Source organism: Erythrolamprus reginae, chromosome Z (assembly GCF_031021105.1).
Source record: "Erythrolamprus reginae isolate rEryReg1 chromosome Z, rEryReg1.hap1, whole genome shotgun sequence".
Taxonomy (NCBI): domain Eukaryota; kingdom Metazoa; phylum Chordata; class Lepidosauria; order Squamata; family Dipsadidae; genus Erythrolamprus; species Erythrolamprus reginae.
Genome location: NC_091963.1, coordinates 42,553,942 through 42,569,413, shown reverse-complemented (window position 1 = coordinate 42,569,413; position 15,472 = coordinate 42,553,942). Strand labels below are relative to the sequence as shown.

The 15,472-nt window shown below is 38.5% G+C and overlaps 1 protein-coding gene across 5 annotated transcripts in view; it reads right to left on the bottom strand.

Moving 5' to 3' along the window:
- Window positions 1-12,776: 12,776 nt before the first annotated feature.
- ABCB5 (ATP binding cassette subfamily B member 5) overlaps window positions 12,777-15,472 on the bottom strand; it is a 54,493-nt gene continuing 51,797 nt past the window's right edge. For all 5 annotated transcript variants that reach the window (XM_070729351.1, XM_070729352.1, XM_070729353.1 and 2 more), the window contains 3 exons: window positions 15,187-15,393; window positions 13,548-13,694; window positions 12,777-13,415 (listed from right to left, as the gene is read on the bottom strand). In XM_070729351.1, coding sequence (XP_070585452.1) covers window positions 13,218-13,415; window positions 13,548-13,694; window positions 15,187-15,393 — 552 coding nt within the window. In that variant the 3' untranslated portion in view covers window positions 12,777-13,217. The remainder of the gene's footprint in view (window positions 13,416-13,547; window positions 13,695-15,186; window positions 15,394-15,472) is intronic.

The window sequence follows — 15,472 nt, the reverse complement described above, 5'->3', positions numbered from 1 at the left end:
TGAATTGTGACTGGAAACTGATCGGCAACCAGTGCAGACCACGGAGTGTTGGCGAAACATGGGCAGATCTTGGAAGTCCCATGATAGCTCTCGCGGCCGTTTCCCCACATGCACAGAAGCAAATGTTGCTGAAATTGTGCATTTGCGCAAGTGTCCTCTCACAAGATTTTATTTCCCCACATGCTCAGGAAACAAAATAAAGCCAAAATTCAAAAACAAGATGACCATGCAATGGACTGGCAAAGATAGTACAGGATCCGTCATGCGCAAATTGTGCAATCTGTGGGGCCCTACCAGAACAGAGCTCCAGGGAACACCAAATAGGAAACCAGCACTGATTTAACTACTTGAAGATGATTTTCAAGACTTATTGAACCCTTAATCAGTGGTTCCCCCCTAAACTCACATTATATACAATGAGCATTATTCACCCAAAGCAGAGCAAATGGAAATTCATGAAATTATATGCTTAATTTTATAGGCATTTTACCAACAACGTTTTGCTTTTGTTTCTTTCTTTTTTAATCCAATTTTATTTCAGACATTTTCAAAATTTCTTCTTTCAGATGTGATGCCTGGGATTTGTTTTGCTGAGATAAAAGACCTTGGAATACTAATATCAAACGACCTAAGTGCTAAAGCCCACTGCAACAATATCGCCAAAAAGGCTTCCAGAGTTGTTAACCTGATCCTACGTAGCTTCTGCTCTGGCAATCTCACACTACTGATTAGAGCCTACAAAACCTATGCCAGACCCATTCTTAAATACAGCTCATCTGTCTGGAACCCATACCACATCTCAGACATCAACACTCTCGAAAACGTCCAAAGATATTTCACCAGAAGAGCCCTTCACTCCTCCACTCAAAACAGAATACCCTACGAAAATAGACTATCTATCCTGGGTATTGAAAGCTTAGAACTGCGGCGCCTAAAACACGATTTAAGTATTGCCCACAGGATCATATGCTGCAACGTCCTTCCAGTCAACGACTTCTTCAGCTTCAACCGCAACAACCCAAGAGCACACAACAGATTCAAACTTAATATTAACCGCTCCAAACTTGACTGTAAAAAATATGACTTTAACAATCGAGTTGTCGAAGCGTGGAACTCATTACCAGACTCAATAGTGTCAACTCCCAACCCCCAACACTTCTCCCTTAGACTCTCCACGATTGACCTCTCCAGGTTCCTAAGAGGCCAGTAAGGGGCGTATATAAGTGCACTGATGTGCCTATCGTCCCCTGTCCAATTGTCTTTCCTTATCTCATATATCATATATATTCTCTCCTTATCTCTTATATCATATATACTCTCTCCCTCCCATCTACTTCTCTTCTTTTTACTTTCTATCGTTATATATATTACTTAACGTCTATTCTCTTTCATATGTATTGTATATTGGACAAAGAATAAATAAATAAATAAATAAATAAATAGTATGTATCCCTTTAAGCCATAAGAGGTCAGTGTTGTGTGTAAAAAGCTTCATATCTAGAAAACTGTCTTAGAGGCTATGCTGCTTTGTCAAAGATCAAAAGCTCTACTTTTTTGTGGCTATTAAGACCCCAGACATTTATATGACCTGAGGCTTTTAATCAAACAACTCTATTTTCGTCCAACAATTTTAAGTAACTCTAGACAATGTAATAAAGATAATGGTCAACATTGCCATTTGGACAAAATTATTGCCAGCAGCATAGATAAGATATTTCCTTCCAAGACTCAGTTTTATTTCTTTCCTTCCTTCATCTACACTTTATAGCAAGAATTTTATTGATGTATAATATCTGGACATTTTTGCATTCTTATATGTATTACACTGCACTTTTGCTAGAGAATTTCTGTACCTGAAAAATATAGATCATACTTATTAATGTATGTACAATATTGGCTTTTAAAGATTTTGCCTCTGTTCATTTTCTTCCTTTGAGTCTACCCAACAGCAAATGTATAGCAAACCATATGGATCATGAAGGACTTAGGGATAATTCCATGTGATTCCTCTTCTTCATTGCAATCCCATTTGCCCCAGTATTGCTTTGAACAATTGAAATAATGCAAAAAAAAAAAAATGAAATAACATTCCTGGTGTGGTGGGAGTCAAAGGGAGCAAAATACTAAAAGAAGCCCCTTACATACTGTACATGTGTCATGGTGTTATATTAAAGCAGAAACACGGTAGAACATGTAGTTGGGTGTCACATCAATACTGCTTTCATTAGAAAGAACTGTTATAGTTATACAGTGGCACCTCTACTTAAGAACGCCTTTACTTAAGTATTTTTCTAGATAAGAACCAGATGTTCAAGATTTTTTTGCCTCTTCTCAAGAACCATTTTCCCTTTAAGAACCCGAGCCTCTTAAACTGTATCCGGAAAAGGCAGGAAGCCTCTGTGGGGCCTTTCTAGGAATCTCCTGGGAGGAAACAGGGCCAGAAAAGGCAGGGAGAAGCCTCCGTGGGGCCTCTCTAGGAATCGCCTGGGAAATTTGAGAGTGGCACGAAGGCTTTGAGGCTTTGGCAGTCCAGAGCGAACGAAGCATTTTCCTTTCTCTGGGCACTTGGAGAGGGAATAAACCACTTCACTGTGGTGACTCCCTTGCGCTGCCTCCCATACACCCTGCGTGAGGTTGTCTGGAGCCCTTCATCATAGGAAGGAAGAGGCAGCAGGTAGCAGCAGCAGCTGCCACCTTTTGGTCAAAGGAGTGGTAGGTTTCCCCCTCTCGCCCGCCTGGGTTTGTCTCTCTGGTGCAGTGTATGGGAGGCACGTGCTCCTCCTCGCCGCCTCAGAGTCCCTCTTTTTTTTAAAGCCTTTAAGTTTTGGATTTTTTTGATTTCCCTCACCTCACCTTCTTCCTTCTACAGCGACTGCCCTCCTCCTCTTCTCCCCCCCCCAAATTCCAGGTTTTTATTTCTTTCCTAATGGATTTGCACACATTATTTGCTTTTACATTGATTCCTATGGGAAAATTGCTTCCTCTTAAGAACTTTTCTACTTAAGAACCTGGTCATGGAACGAATTAAGTTCCTAAGTAGAGATACTCCACTTTGTATCAAGGTTGCATCTGTGAAGATGATCAATAGTATTAAGTATCTGGGGGTGCAGATAACTGATTTGGTTTCTTCATATATTATCTTTAGTGAAGCCTATAAACCAGCATTTGCATTTCCTGTTTCAGATGAGGAGAGTGTATCTTTTTCCTTCTGTCCCAGTCACTTTACAGAGGCATGATTGACAATGTTTTAACAAACAGCATCACTGTATGAATTGTAGGTAGCGGTATTCAGATAGAAGGTCCATACTATGCAGGTGTTGCCACTCTTCTTGCTCTGCGCGTGCAGCTCTAAGTCTCTGGTGTGCGCATGCACAAATCTGAGTAAGATTTTGCTTCTGAGCATGCACAGAAAGCAAAATCTGGTGAGGAGATGCCTGCATGTGAGATTTTGGCAATTTTTTTTGCTTCCACACATGCACAAAAAATTGCCGAAACCTCACACAACCATGCGTCCCCTCACAAAATTTTGCTTCCTGTGCATGCGTAGAAGCAAAATCTTGCTTGAATGTGCACGCACACATATCAGAGAGACAGAACTACATGCGATGTGATGGCATTGACCATACCACTAGGAACCTGCTACTGGTCCATACAGAGTGTTGTGTCCTGGAATTTGCAAGTTAGTTAAGTTTTTAACACTCAGGCCACTACGGAGAGGGGCAGCATACAAATCTAAATAAATAAATAAATAAATGAATGAATGAATATTGAGCAGAAATGCTCAAACCTGATTGGTTCTCTCGAGAAATGCTCAAACCTGATTGGTTCTCTCGCTGCCAGAGAGAACAAATCAGGGGTCACCTGGAATTGTTCACTGTAACTAATAAAGAGCTGACTTCCTGATTTTTCTGACTTTTCAGTATTGGGTTCTAACATCTGGCGACGAGAATGGGATACTGAAGAGCATTTCCTCCAAGCATCCAGCCCAAGTGGAAGGACTGTCTTGTGGCACCAAATTCAAATTCTGAACAAAGATTGCAATAGCTGCCATGTGGTCTTTCCACCCACTGACCCCATTTGACCCAAGCAAAGAGACATGGGACACATACATGACAAAATTTCACTTCTTCCTGGGAACTAAGGACCTGCAAGGCATGTCAGACAATCAGAAATGAAATATGTTCCTGAGCCATTGTGGCCACATGGTCTTTGATACTGTTTTGGTCCTAATGGAGCCCCGTAGACTCAACAACATGAGCTACACTACAAAACCTTCTTAAAAAACACTACAATCTGGCACCCTCCAAGGTGGTCAGCTGGTACGGATTCTATGAGCGGCTACAACAGGAAGGAGAAAGCATCAACAACTATGTAATGACCCAAAGAAAGGCAGTGACCTGTTGCCAATTCCATGACCTGGAAGATGCTCTGCTGGACCAGATCATGAGAAGGTTTAAGGACATTAGCCAATAAAAGGAACTTCTGGCTAAAAGCAGCTTGAATCTAAAAACTGCAGTGGAATAAGCCAGGGAATCTGAAATTTCCACTAAGGCTGCACTGCAATTTCCTGGAAAAGTGCACTAGCCCCTAATAAAGTGCCTCTTGAAACTCAATGAGATCCCAAGCCACCAGCTAGCAAAGAGGAGGAAGTATTCTGGACCTACTGGCACCAAGGGGGTGAGACAAAGAATCCAGGACCATGCTATAGTTGTGGGGGGCGTCACCCCCAAATGTACTGCCAGTTCCATGATGCTGTTTGCCAAAAATGCGGGAAACTGGGCCACATCGTATGACTCTGCAAGGCACACTATTTCCCTACCAGGAGAATGGGACACAGCCACCCGCCTGAGCCAAGGCAAGATGGAAGAGGCCCAAATCAATGAGCATATAACTACTATCCATCATCTGAGACAAATCACATCAGAGTGTACATAGTAGCACTCAGAATGAGTCAAAATTATTCATCACTGTGTTCATGGAATTCCCCCTGTGAAACAGGCTCATTGATATCAATCATGTCCTGGGTGGCAGTGAATGTACATTTTTATATTTTCTGTCCAAACAAATGCAAAAATAATCCTCCAGTAATTTAGATGTTGAAAATAACATGTATCGGCAATCAGTTATTACAAATCAGGTGTGTTGTAGATATTACAACTGCATTTAATCGTTCTTTTATCCAAAAGCCTGAAAAATCCACAAAATATTTTGGTAGATTTCAAATACTGAAGATATATAAGAAAATCACAGGAGTCCTTAACACACAACAGTGCGCCTAAAGATACACTTATTAACCTCAGATATATTACCAGCATAAGGACAAACTATATGAGTTAATGTTCCAACTCCTATAAAGCATAACCAATTACAAGGGTATTATTATCAAAACATTCACTTGGTTTATAGGAAGGGAACATTCAAACTTGTTTATATAGAAATCCTGCTAATAAAAGCATCAGGTTCCTTCTGGTTCTGAGATGGGATATATGAATTACTTGGAAGATGGAGGGGAGGGGGAGAGTTGCTGCCTAGCCCTAGACAACCTTTGGTTAAGGCAAATAGTTGTGTGGTAGGCAAAGAAAGAAATTCAGAAAGATCTTCCCTACTCAATCAAGCTGTAAAAAGGGACAGTGGGAGAATTGTACTTTCAAATTGGCAAGACTGATGTCAACCTTCCCAGGTAGACTGGTAAGCTTAAGAATATATTAACAGAATTTTGCAAATCTAAAAGTACAAATTCCTCACCAACTCTTTTTACAGTCTGATAAATTAACTGAATCTCTTCTTCTTCCTATTATGCAGCTGGGACTTTCCCATCTTATCTGATCATTCCCTAGGCAGCATCTCTTCCCTCCTTTATTCCAAGGTCATACCCATATACACAACATATAAAAAAGAGGATAGCAGCTTAGGAGTCAAAGGATAGTTCTATATATTAGCCAATTACTAGAAATACAAATGCTGCTGAACTGATTTATAAACTTTTTTTATTTTAAAAAAATCAAACACATATAAATATATTCTTTAATTTATGTTTTATTACAAATAATTCTTGCTTAACTTGTATTCCGAAAGGGTTGCATTGCTTGAGTACTGAAAAGTCATTATACCGTACTTCTATGCAATAAAACAGAAAATAAAAGGTGCTGGCAAATCATTCTGTACTGAAAGAAATACAGTATCTTGGGGAGCAGATAGTGAAAAATAGACAAAATTTCTTAACCTCTGTAGCACAGGAATCAAATTTGCGACATCACATTGCTGTCATGTCTTGTTCCGTGATGTTTTTCCCATTTGCAAAGTTAGGGTCAGTGTGGCCTCCATGTGATGCCTCTGGCCTCCAGGCTGCCAGTTTGACACCCCTATACAATACTACATGCAAAAATAATGGATCATAATGTCTCTGATAGCTGCAGGTCAATAAAATAATTGTCGCCTTCATGGAAAGTTTAGGATCTAAAACATATTAAAAGCATGCATGCCAAACCCTTATGACCAGAAGCATATTGTTTCATAATATTGATCTTAATCTATAATTACATCTCCTCTGGTCTTCTTTATTTTGCAAACATGGTCAGCAAATGACTGTTAGGGAGCAACAAACAGGCTAGGCACTATTTTTTCTTCACTATTGACAGCTATAACTTTCAATCCCATTTTCTTCCACATGAATTTTTTACAATTGGAAAGATACATTTTATTACTTTTCATTTAAAAATGACATTATTCTTTTTTGAGATTGGATATTTCAAAATGTGGTGATTGTGGTATTAAAATAAGTCAAGATGGCAATTGCAATCTTTGTGACTTTGGCTGCCACAGCCTGCAGGATCATCTTTATTGCCCTTTTATTTCTTCTTGAATTCCACCTTAACTCCCATAGCCACTTTTAGAAGAAGAAAAAAGATAATCAATAGCTACTATACTGTGATTTTGTAAATATATCCAGATTAAAAAATAATAATTTGATATTGATAATGAGCATTCCAAAAATCTAGATGTGGGTGTCAAAGGCAAACCGATGGGTGGAAAAATCATATTTAAAAAAAATAGTTTATAATATAAAATATAAAAATACAAAGCAAAGTATTGTAAAATAAGGGAGGGAGAAGGGTAAGAAAAAGTGTAGGGAAAAGGGAACAAAGAAAGAAAAGGTATTGACTTCCAACTCCCTTTGGTTTTGAGAAAATAGGATAATAGCATCAAACATAAACTTTATTTTTACATAGTAGTATAAAGTAACCATTTCCATAACAGCAAGCCTATCTAATCAATGAAACTCAAAACCAAAAGTTTCATTTCCTCCCCACCTCAAGCATAAAGGCCAGAAGTGATTTCCAAGTAGAAACAAAAGCAATTGTGTCTTTTTCTTTCATCAAAGCATTGAATTTAGCAATCTATGATAACAAAGTTCCATCCTCTCCCCCAAGACTTTTTCCATTAAACACAAAAGAAGGCAGTTTCATCCAGAAGTCTTCTGGCAGTGAATCTACAACAACTTGGCATAGCAAGTTTCGTGTGACTAGCTTACCACTGTCGGCTCGCCACCCCCAAGTTGCCTATGTCAACTCACCACCAAGTCACTACAGGATAATTCTACAGGGCATATTCACCATGGGAACAACTTGCATCTGGAGGGACACCCAGCCAGGTGCATGAGTGACTGGACAAAGTGCAGAGTGGTGGCAATTGAGGGGGTTTCCCATTTTCACACCTCCTGCCACCGAGTTCTGGGCTGATGAGGCTTTGGACATTGGCTGTAGCGGTAGTCAAGGTGGGTGGTAGTGCAGCAGTGGTGGACAGGTGGTGTCTCCTTTTTAATATTCCTGCCACTGCCCCTCCCCGCCTATCCACCCTGCTCAGTACCACTGCTGCTTCTTTTCTTTTTGGCCTTGAGTTTGGCAGTAATGGTACCAAGGGTTTGAAAATGGGAAGTTTCTGGCCACGATACCACTCTGTACTCTGCCCACTCGTTCACTCACCTGCCCATCCAGCTGTCCTTTTGAGTGTCCCTGCAGTGAGTTAGCCTTGTGGAGTTATCCTGTGGCAATTTGGCAGTGAATTGGCAGTGGCGAGTTGGTGGTGGTGAGCTGGCTGTGCCACACTAGCTATGTCAAGTTGTCCCATGTCACCTGATTGGCAAATGGTTTCAAAATTTCATTGTGCCCGTAGATGCAGAGAAGTTGCAGAGAAGTTTGTGGTTCCTGATAGTTCTTACATCATACTTATTTTAGAATATCTATGGCATTTAAAAGTTTAGGTCAATGAAATCACTAGGATTTAAGTAATAATTTTCATTCTTGAATTCTTTTTTCACATACAGGAATCTGCAAGTGACAAAACAAATTGCAATGATGGAAACTCTCTCCCTTCTCATACATTTATATAACACTATATAATGACATCATATTATGGCATCACAATTTGCATTTTGTCTACTGTCATTCATTTTCATGATTGGCAATGGACACTTGTCTCTTCCTCCTCCTCCCATTATACCATTTTATATATTTCTGTTTAAGCCCATCTTACCATTTTCAGTGCTCACATTGGAGATAGACTACATAGTCTTTCACAAACATCTTACAGTAATTTCAAGAATGTCAATATATATTACGAACAAAACATTTTGGTATGTTTGATTAACACCTGTTACTTACAGTATACCCAATTCAATAATTAATTTTCCTGTGTTGAAGAAACTTTGCAAACATAGTAATTATCAAGCCCCACAAAGATCCGCACAGGATCAAGAAATGAGAATTACAGAGACTTCACTAAGGCATCTTTAATGCTAGCCTTGGGGGAAGATACAGAGTATTGGAAATTTTCAAGAGGAATTTTCAATTCTCGTTTATACTGGGTTTGTCAAGATAGAGTCTTTTTGAATGATTTGAAATGCTTCTTCTTCAGTTTCACTTGGTTGATAGACTTTTATAAGATGAACTATCACCTGCTATCTATCGTTTGATGATCTGTGCCTATTTACTTTCCAGCCTCCTTGCATCACATCATTTTTCTAAATAGAGAGATTTCTTTGTGGGAGAGTGAAAAGCATGGTGGCAATGGAGAAAACTTGTATTTCAGCTGCAGTACTTATGATGGGTATTGCATGAAGGAGAGAAAATTCGCAATGGATAAGTTGAGAAGGGATGAAATGCAGATACACCAAGTAGTAAGCTAATTTGCATGCAAGTTGAAAGATTAGATTAGATTAGATTTATTGGATTTATATGCCGCCCCTCTCCACAGACTCGGGGTGGCTCACAACAATGGCAAAGTACATAGTGACAAATCTAATATTTACCAATCTAATTACAGTTTTACGTTAAAAAATTCATAAAAGCAACCCCAATATATATAAAAAACAAGCACACAATCTATCATACCCCAAAACAACATGGGCAAGGGGGAGATGTTTCAATTCCCCCATGCCTGACGGCACAGGTGGGTTTTAAGGAGTTTAGGAAAAACAAGGAGGGTGGGGGCAATCCTAATCTCAGGGGGGAGCTGGTTCCAGAGGGTCGGAGCCACCACAGAGAAGACTCTTCCCCTGGGTCACACCAGACGACATTGTTTAGTCGACGGGACCTGGAGAAGGCCAACTCTGTGGGACCTAACTGGTCGCTGGGATTCGTGCGGCAGAAGGCGGTCCCGGAGATATTCTGGTCCAGTGCCATGAAGGGTTTTATAGGTCATAACCAACACTTTGAATTGTGACCGGAAACTGATCGGCAACCAATGCAGACTGCGGAGTGTTGGAGTAATATGGGCATACTTAGAGAAGCCCATGATTGCTCTCGCAGCTGCATTCTGCATGATCTGAAGTTTCTGAACACTTTTCAAAGGTAGCCCCATGTAGAGAGCATTACAGTAGTCGAGTCTCGAGGTGATGAGGGCATGAGTGACTGTGAGCAATGACTCCTGGTCCAAATAGGGCCGCAACTGGTGCACTAGGCGAACCTGGGCAAACGCCCCCCTCGCCACAGCTGATAGGTGTTTCTCTAATGTGAGCTGTGGATCGAGGAGGACGCCCAAGTTGCAGACCCTCTCTGAGGGGGTCAATACTTCCCCCCCTCCCAGGGTAATGGATGGACAGATGGAGTTGTCCTTGGGAGGCAGAACCCACAGCCACTCCATCTTATCCGGGTTGAGTTTGAGTCTGTTGACACCCATCCAGGCCCCAACAGCCTCCAGGCACCGGCACATCACTTCCACTGCTTCGTTGACTGGACAAACTGGATAAACTCTTTTTTTATTGCTATGTCTCTTTAAAATTAGGAGATCTTTTGAATCTTCAAGTGCCTTCCAATTTTGTAGGTAAATTAGTAATTAAATATACTTAAGTCTGTTCATCTGAAATTACCGTAGTAAGTTTTCATCATGTCTTCTTGCTTGTTGGTGTTCATAGATGCCCTTTGTTAGTCTTCTGCCTGTTTGCTGTTAAATTGTATGTTGTATACGCTTACTATCTTTTCTTCTGGGATTGCTGGGTTTTTTTGTTTTGCTTAGGATTTTTTTTTTGAAAACTTAGTTGATTTATGTGCTATAGTGATGCCACATAGTTGTAATAGTCTGTTGATGGTTTCTGAAATATTTCAATGTATGGCAATATTATCCTTTCAACTGCTTGTTTTTATTGTGCTATATTGGGTCGAGTGCTCAGGCACTTTTTGATTAAGCTGCCCGGATATAGTGGGTGAAGTTTTGCAGAAACCACCAACAGACTACAGGTAATCCTTAACTTACAACCTCAACTGAGCCCAAAGTTTCTATTACTAAGTGAGAGATATGTTAAGTGAATTTTACTCCACTTTATAATCTTTATGCCACAGTTGTTAAGTGAATCGCTACAGTTGTTAAGTTAGTAACATGTTTACTAAGTGAATCTCACTTTTCCATTGACTTTGTTTGATAGAAAGTCACAAAAGGTGATCACATGACCCTGTGACATTGTACCCATCAGAAGTATGAATCAATTGTCAAGCATCTGAATTTTGATCACATTACCATGGGAATGCTACAATGGTTGTAAATATGAAAAATAGTCACCTTTTTTCCAATTATTTGTAATTTTGAACAGTTTCTAAATGAATTGTAGTTTCGGGATACCTGTATTACAACTAAATGGCATAAACATTGACAGACAGTAATCAACAGCTCAATCAGGGAACCACTAAGACCATTCCCACCAACATTGACAAGTCATTAGTATATTAGAGCTACCGTGATGCAGTGGTTTCAATGCCATATTGTAGGCTAACTCACTGTTCACTACCAGGCATTCGGCTCAAAGTTGACTCAGCCTTCCATTCTTCTGAGGTTGGTAAAATGAGGACTCAGATTGTTGATTCTGTTAACCACTTAGGGAGAAATGTAAAGCACTATGAAGTAGTATGTAAGTATTGTATTTCTATATAAAATGAGAGCAAATCCCACTTCCCATTAGCACTAACGATGTTACGTAGTTTGGTAATGAAACATTTTCAAGAATGCAACCAAGCTCAAAGGGCATCAAGGGCCTGACAATTCAAGCCTGAACTATAAAGATTGTTTTCTATTTATTTCTTTGTGGTACTACAAACCTACAATGTATATTTTTTAAATAGAATACTAATTTGAAAAATGTTTGTAGAATACCCTAATTAGTCAAATTATTAACAGGAAGTGCTGTGGATCAATGGCTTAATGATACTGGAGATGGTTTCTGCTCTGGTGGTTTGAGTCGCGGCACTGCATGGTGAAATCAGCACTTGACATACTCTTCAACTTTAGCCAACCTAGAAGTTTGAAAGCATGTTACTTGCAAGTAAATAAATAGGTACCACGTTGGTGGGAATACAATCCGGTGCTTCTTGCGGATGGTCAGAAAGCTGCTAGTGAGGTACCTTCCTAGATGCAATGCCTGTTTGTGATGTGACTTTGGTAGAGGAAGAAGGGCCCTGATGCTGCTGTTTGTTGTAGTGCATCTTTCTTTCTGGTGTAAATCTAGCTCGCCCTCTGTGATGCACTATGGATAATGTGCAAACATGAACAAAATGGGTTATCAGTCTCAGGCAGCCAAAATCTACTATTCTGTGTTAGCATTGTAGTCTGCAAGCTATCGTTACATTGCCAAATGTTAAATAAAATAAATTAATGAAAGAGAACAATCACTTTACCCCTAGACTATCCATGTAATTTAACGAAACTGCAGTGGACATTCTAATAGCAACTAAAAAGTTAATATGGAAGAGAAAATCATACTTAGTTCTATACTGAAGAATACAAAACAAATACTATGCTAATGATTCTGAAGGAACTACAAATGGGGAAAAACATTTGTGCAATGATTTCAAAATTATATTAGCAGATACAGTATATCATTTGGATACTAATTTGTATGTCTATTGTATAACACTTACAAACAGAACTATAACAATTTGTTTCCTGTAAAGCCAGTATAAAATGATTTTTATTTCCTGGTTTATTCCTTTTGAATAAAGAGGAAAAAGAGTTTACACACTTCTTAGATCTTTTAAAGATATTTCTATATATTATTTCTTGAACTTTAAAGTTTGACATATGTGCCACTGGAACATTTGCTAGAGTCAATCACTTGCATTCTGCTTCTGCTTTTGATATTTGATTTTCTAAATTTAATTGTTTTTGGAAATTTATATTATCTTATATCTTATTTTATATCATATAGAAGATAGTTTCTGTCAGGCTAGACAGATTACTTTTAGTTATGCTTTATCACCTCATTGAATTTCATTATGCAGTGGAACATTATGGAGCTTTGTAACATTTTTATTACTTTTACATAAATTATCATCAGCATCATAATAAAAAAAAAATTGTAACACAGCAATATATAAATAGGTATTATTTTTCTTCACATAAGTAACCCAACTATCTGAACCTTGCTTTTGCAGGCGCCTGAGAATTCCTTGTTAATGGAATATGCAACAATCATTCTTCATGTTTACTGAGTTTCAATGAATAATTTTAAGTTGTGCAAAAAAAACCCCCCTGAAATAAGAATGAAAATTGTACATTTTGATCAAGAGATCCACTTACACCACATTATTAATATTTATGTTTCAATGTAGTAAAATGGATTGCTGTTTGACAACTCAAACCCAAACTTGCTCGGAAATTGATGAATAGCAGCTTTTCATATCGCATCTTGGTCTAACTTCTCCAAACTTCTATTTCTAGTTTAATAAATACAACTAATGGGATACTTGGGCATTGACAAGTGCATAATAAAATCCTTCCAGGGCTAGCAGCTGGCTGTGAGTTCCTTGTTCTACTACTATGCCATTTTGGATGACTGCTATGATATCAGAATTCTGGATTGTTGACAATCGATGAGCAATAACAATGCAAGTTCGGCCTTTTCGAGCTTCATCTAATGCTTTTTGGACGATCTGTACTCAAAGACAAAAGAGAAATATTCTTATAAAAGCACTAGCATCCCCCCCCCCCCAGTTTAGATCATTTCTCAAATAACAATGAATTGCTTACCCATCAAGTAGGAAGTCAGCTATGGTTTCACTTACCTTTTCACTCTCTGTATCCAGAGCTGATGTGGCCTCATCTAGAAGTAGGACTGCAGGTTTTCGGACAAGGGCACGAGCAATAGCTATTCTTTGCTTCTGCCCTCCTGAAAGCTGTGCTCCTTTATCACCCACCCGAGTATTGTATTTCTAGTTTTTTAAAAATACAACAGTGTTGGTACAGTAAGAAAGTCAACTCAGAGTCCAAAGATAGTTTTCACAACTCTAATATCAAGTAAGTTTGTAAATTAATGTAAATATCATTAATAAGATGTATGATAACAAATCAGTTTTCTAATCTTTAAAATTAAAATTTTGCCATCTTTCAAAGCAATAGAAGCTTTTTCAATTTGGTGCCATGCTAATTGTGTAGCAAATTCCTGATTGGCATTTTAAAAAAATGCCTACATGTATGTAAAATGACTTTTTTCAGTATCAGAAAGATTGTTTTTTCAGTCATAATATTTTTTCATTGAATCTTTATATATGCTAATGATAATATAGAATCAGGGATGACTTTTTTCAAATTTCAGCCGATAAGAATATGATATGAACTTCAAATTACAATGATAATATATATGAAGGGGCAAGAATGAAGCTGATTGCTGCATCATGAAATAAGTAATGAAAATCTAGACTATTAAAATCATTCAATAAACTAGGTAGAAAACGAAGTAGATAATTTACATTGTTATTATATAATAAAATGTCAATGATGCAAAAAAACAGACATTCAAAATGCCAACTAACATTGATTTTAAGGTTATGCCTGCCAAGCAGAGAACAAAGTTTATCAAAGGAAGATATATCCTCCTCCTGATGGTTGTTTGGTAACTCTACTTTTGGGACAAGTTCCTTCACCTTTTCTGTTGTCTAAGTCAGTGATTTTCAACCAATGTGCCGCGAGACATGGTCAGGTGTGCCGCGAAAAAGGAAGCTCAGATTCCAGTCTCACAACTTTTTGCTGAGAGAGAGAGTGAGAGAGAGAGAGAGAAAGCAAGAGAGAGAGAGAGAAAGAGAGAAAGAGTGAGAGAGAGAGAGAGAAAACAAGAGAGAGAGAGAAAGAGAGAGAAAGCAAGCAAGAGAGAGAGAGATAAATGAGCAAAAAGGAGAGGAAAAAAAGAGAAATGAGAAAATGATTGAGACAGAGAATGAGAGGCAAGAGAGAGAAACAAAAGAGAGAGAGAAGTGACTCTTGATTTAAAGCATATGATAAAAAGTACCCAAAGAATAAGAGACAAAAAACCACCAGCCCTCATCTGTTTTTGGAAATGGTTCAAGGGTGTGTATACACACACACACAGACACATACACACACAAGGGTGGGGAGGAGACAGGGATGGAAAAAGAGAGGAAAGTGTCTTAGGGTGTCATTTTGGTTGGTGGCGTGCCCCAGGATTTTAAAATGTAAAAAATGTGCCGTGGCTCAAAAAGGTTGAAAATCACTGGTCTAAGTTACAGATTTCAAATGAGATTATGGTACCTGCATTACCTGTAAAATTATCAGTTGAATTTCAAAAGACAGTCTTGTTTTTTTTAATTTATTCTTCATTTGTTTGTTTTGCTGGTTATTAATTTTATTTCATTGCTATCTGTACCAGCTGCAATAATTAATTTCATGCAGAAAAAAGATGCAAGATACCTCTGGAAGATTTTCTATAAAATTGTGAATATTAGCTGCTTTGGCTGCTTCTTCAATTTCTTCCTGGCTAACAAGTCTGCTGTTATCTCCATACTGGATATTCTCTGCAATACTGCAGTCAAACAGAATAGGTTCTTGTTGTACAAGGCCCAGTCTGGATCTTAGCCACTGTATATGCAGAGATTTGGTATTGACACCATCTGCAATCTGGAAATAGAAAGAAAAACATGACACTTTTCATTGCAAAGTTTAAAATATACTCCTTACAAGTAGGTTTGTTTGTTTG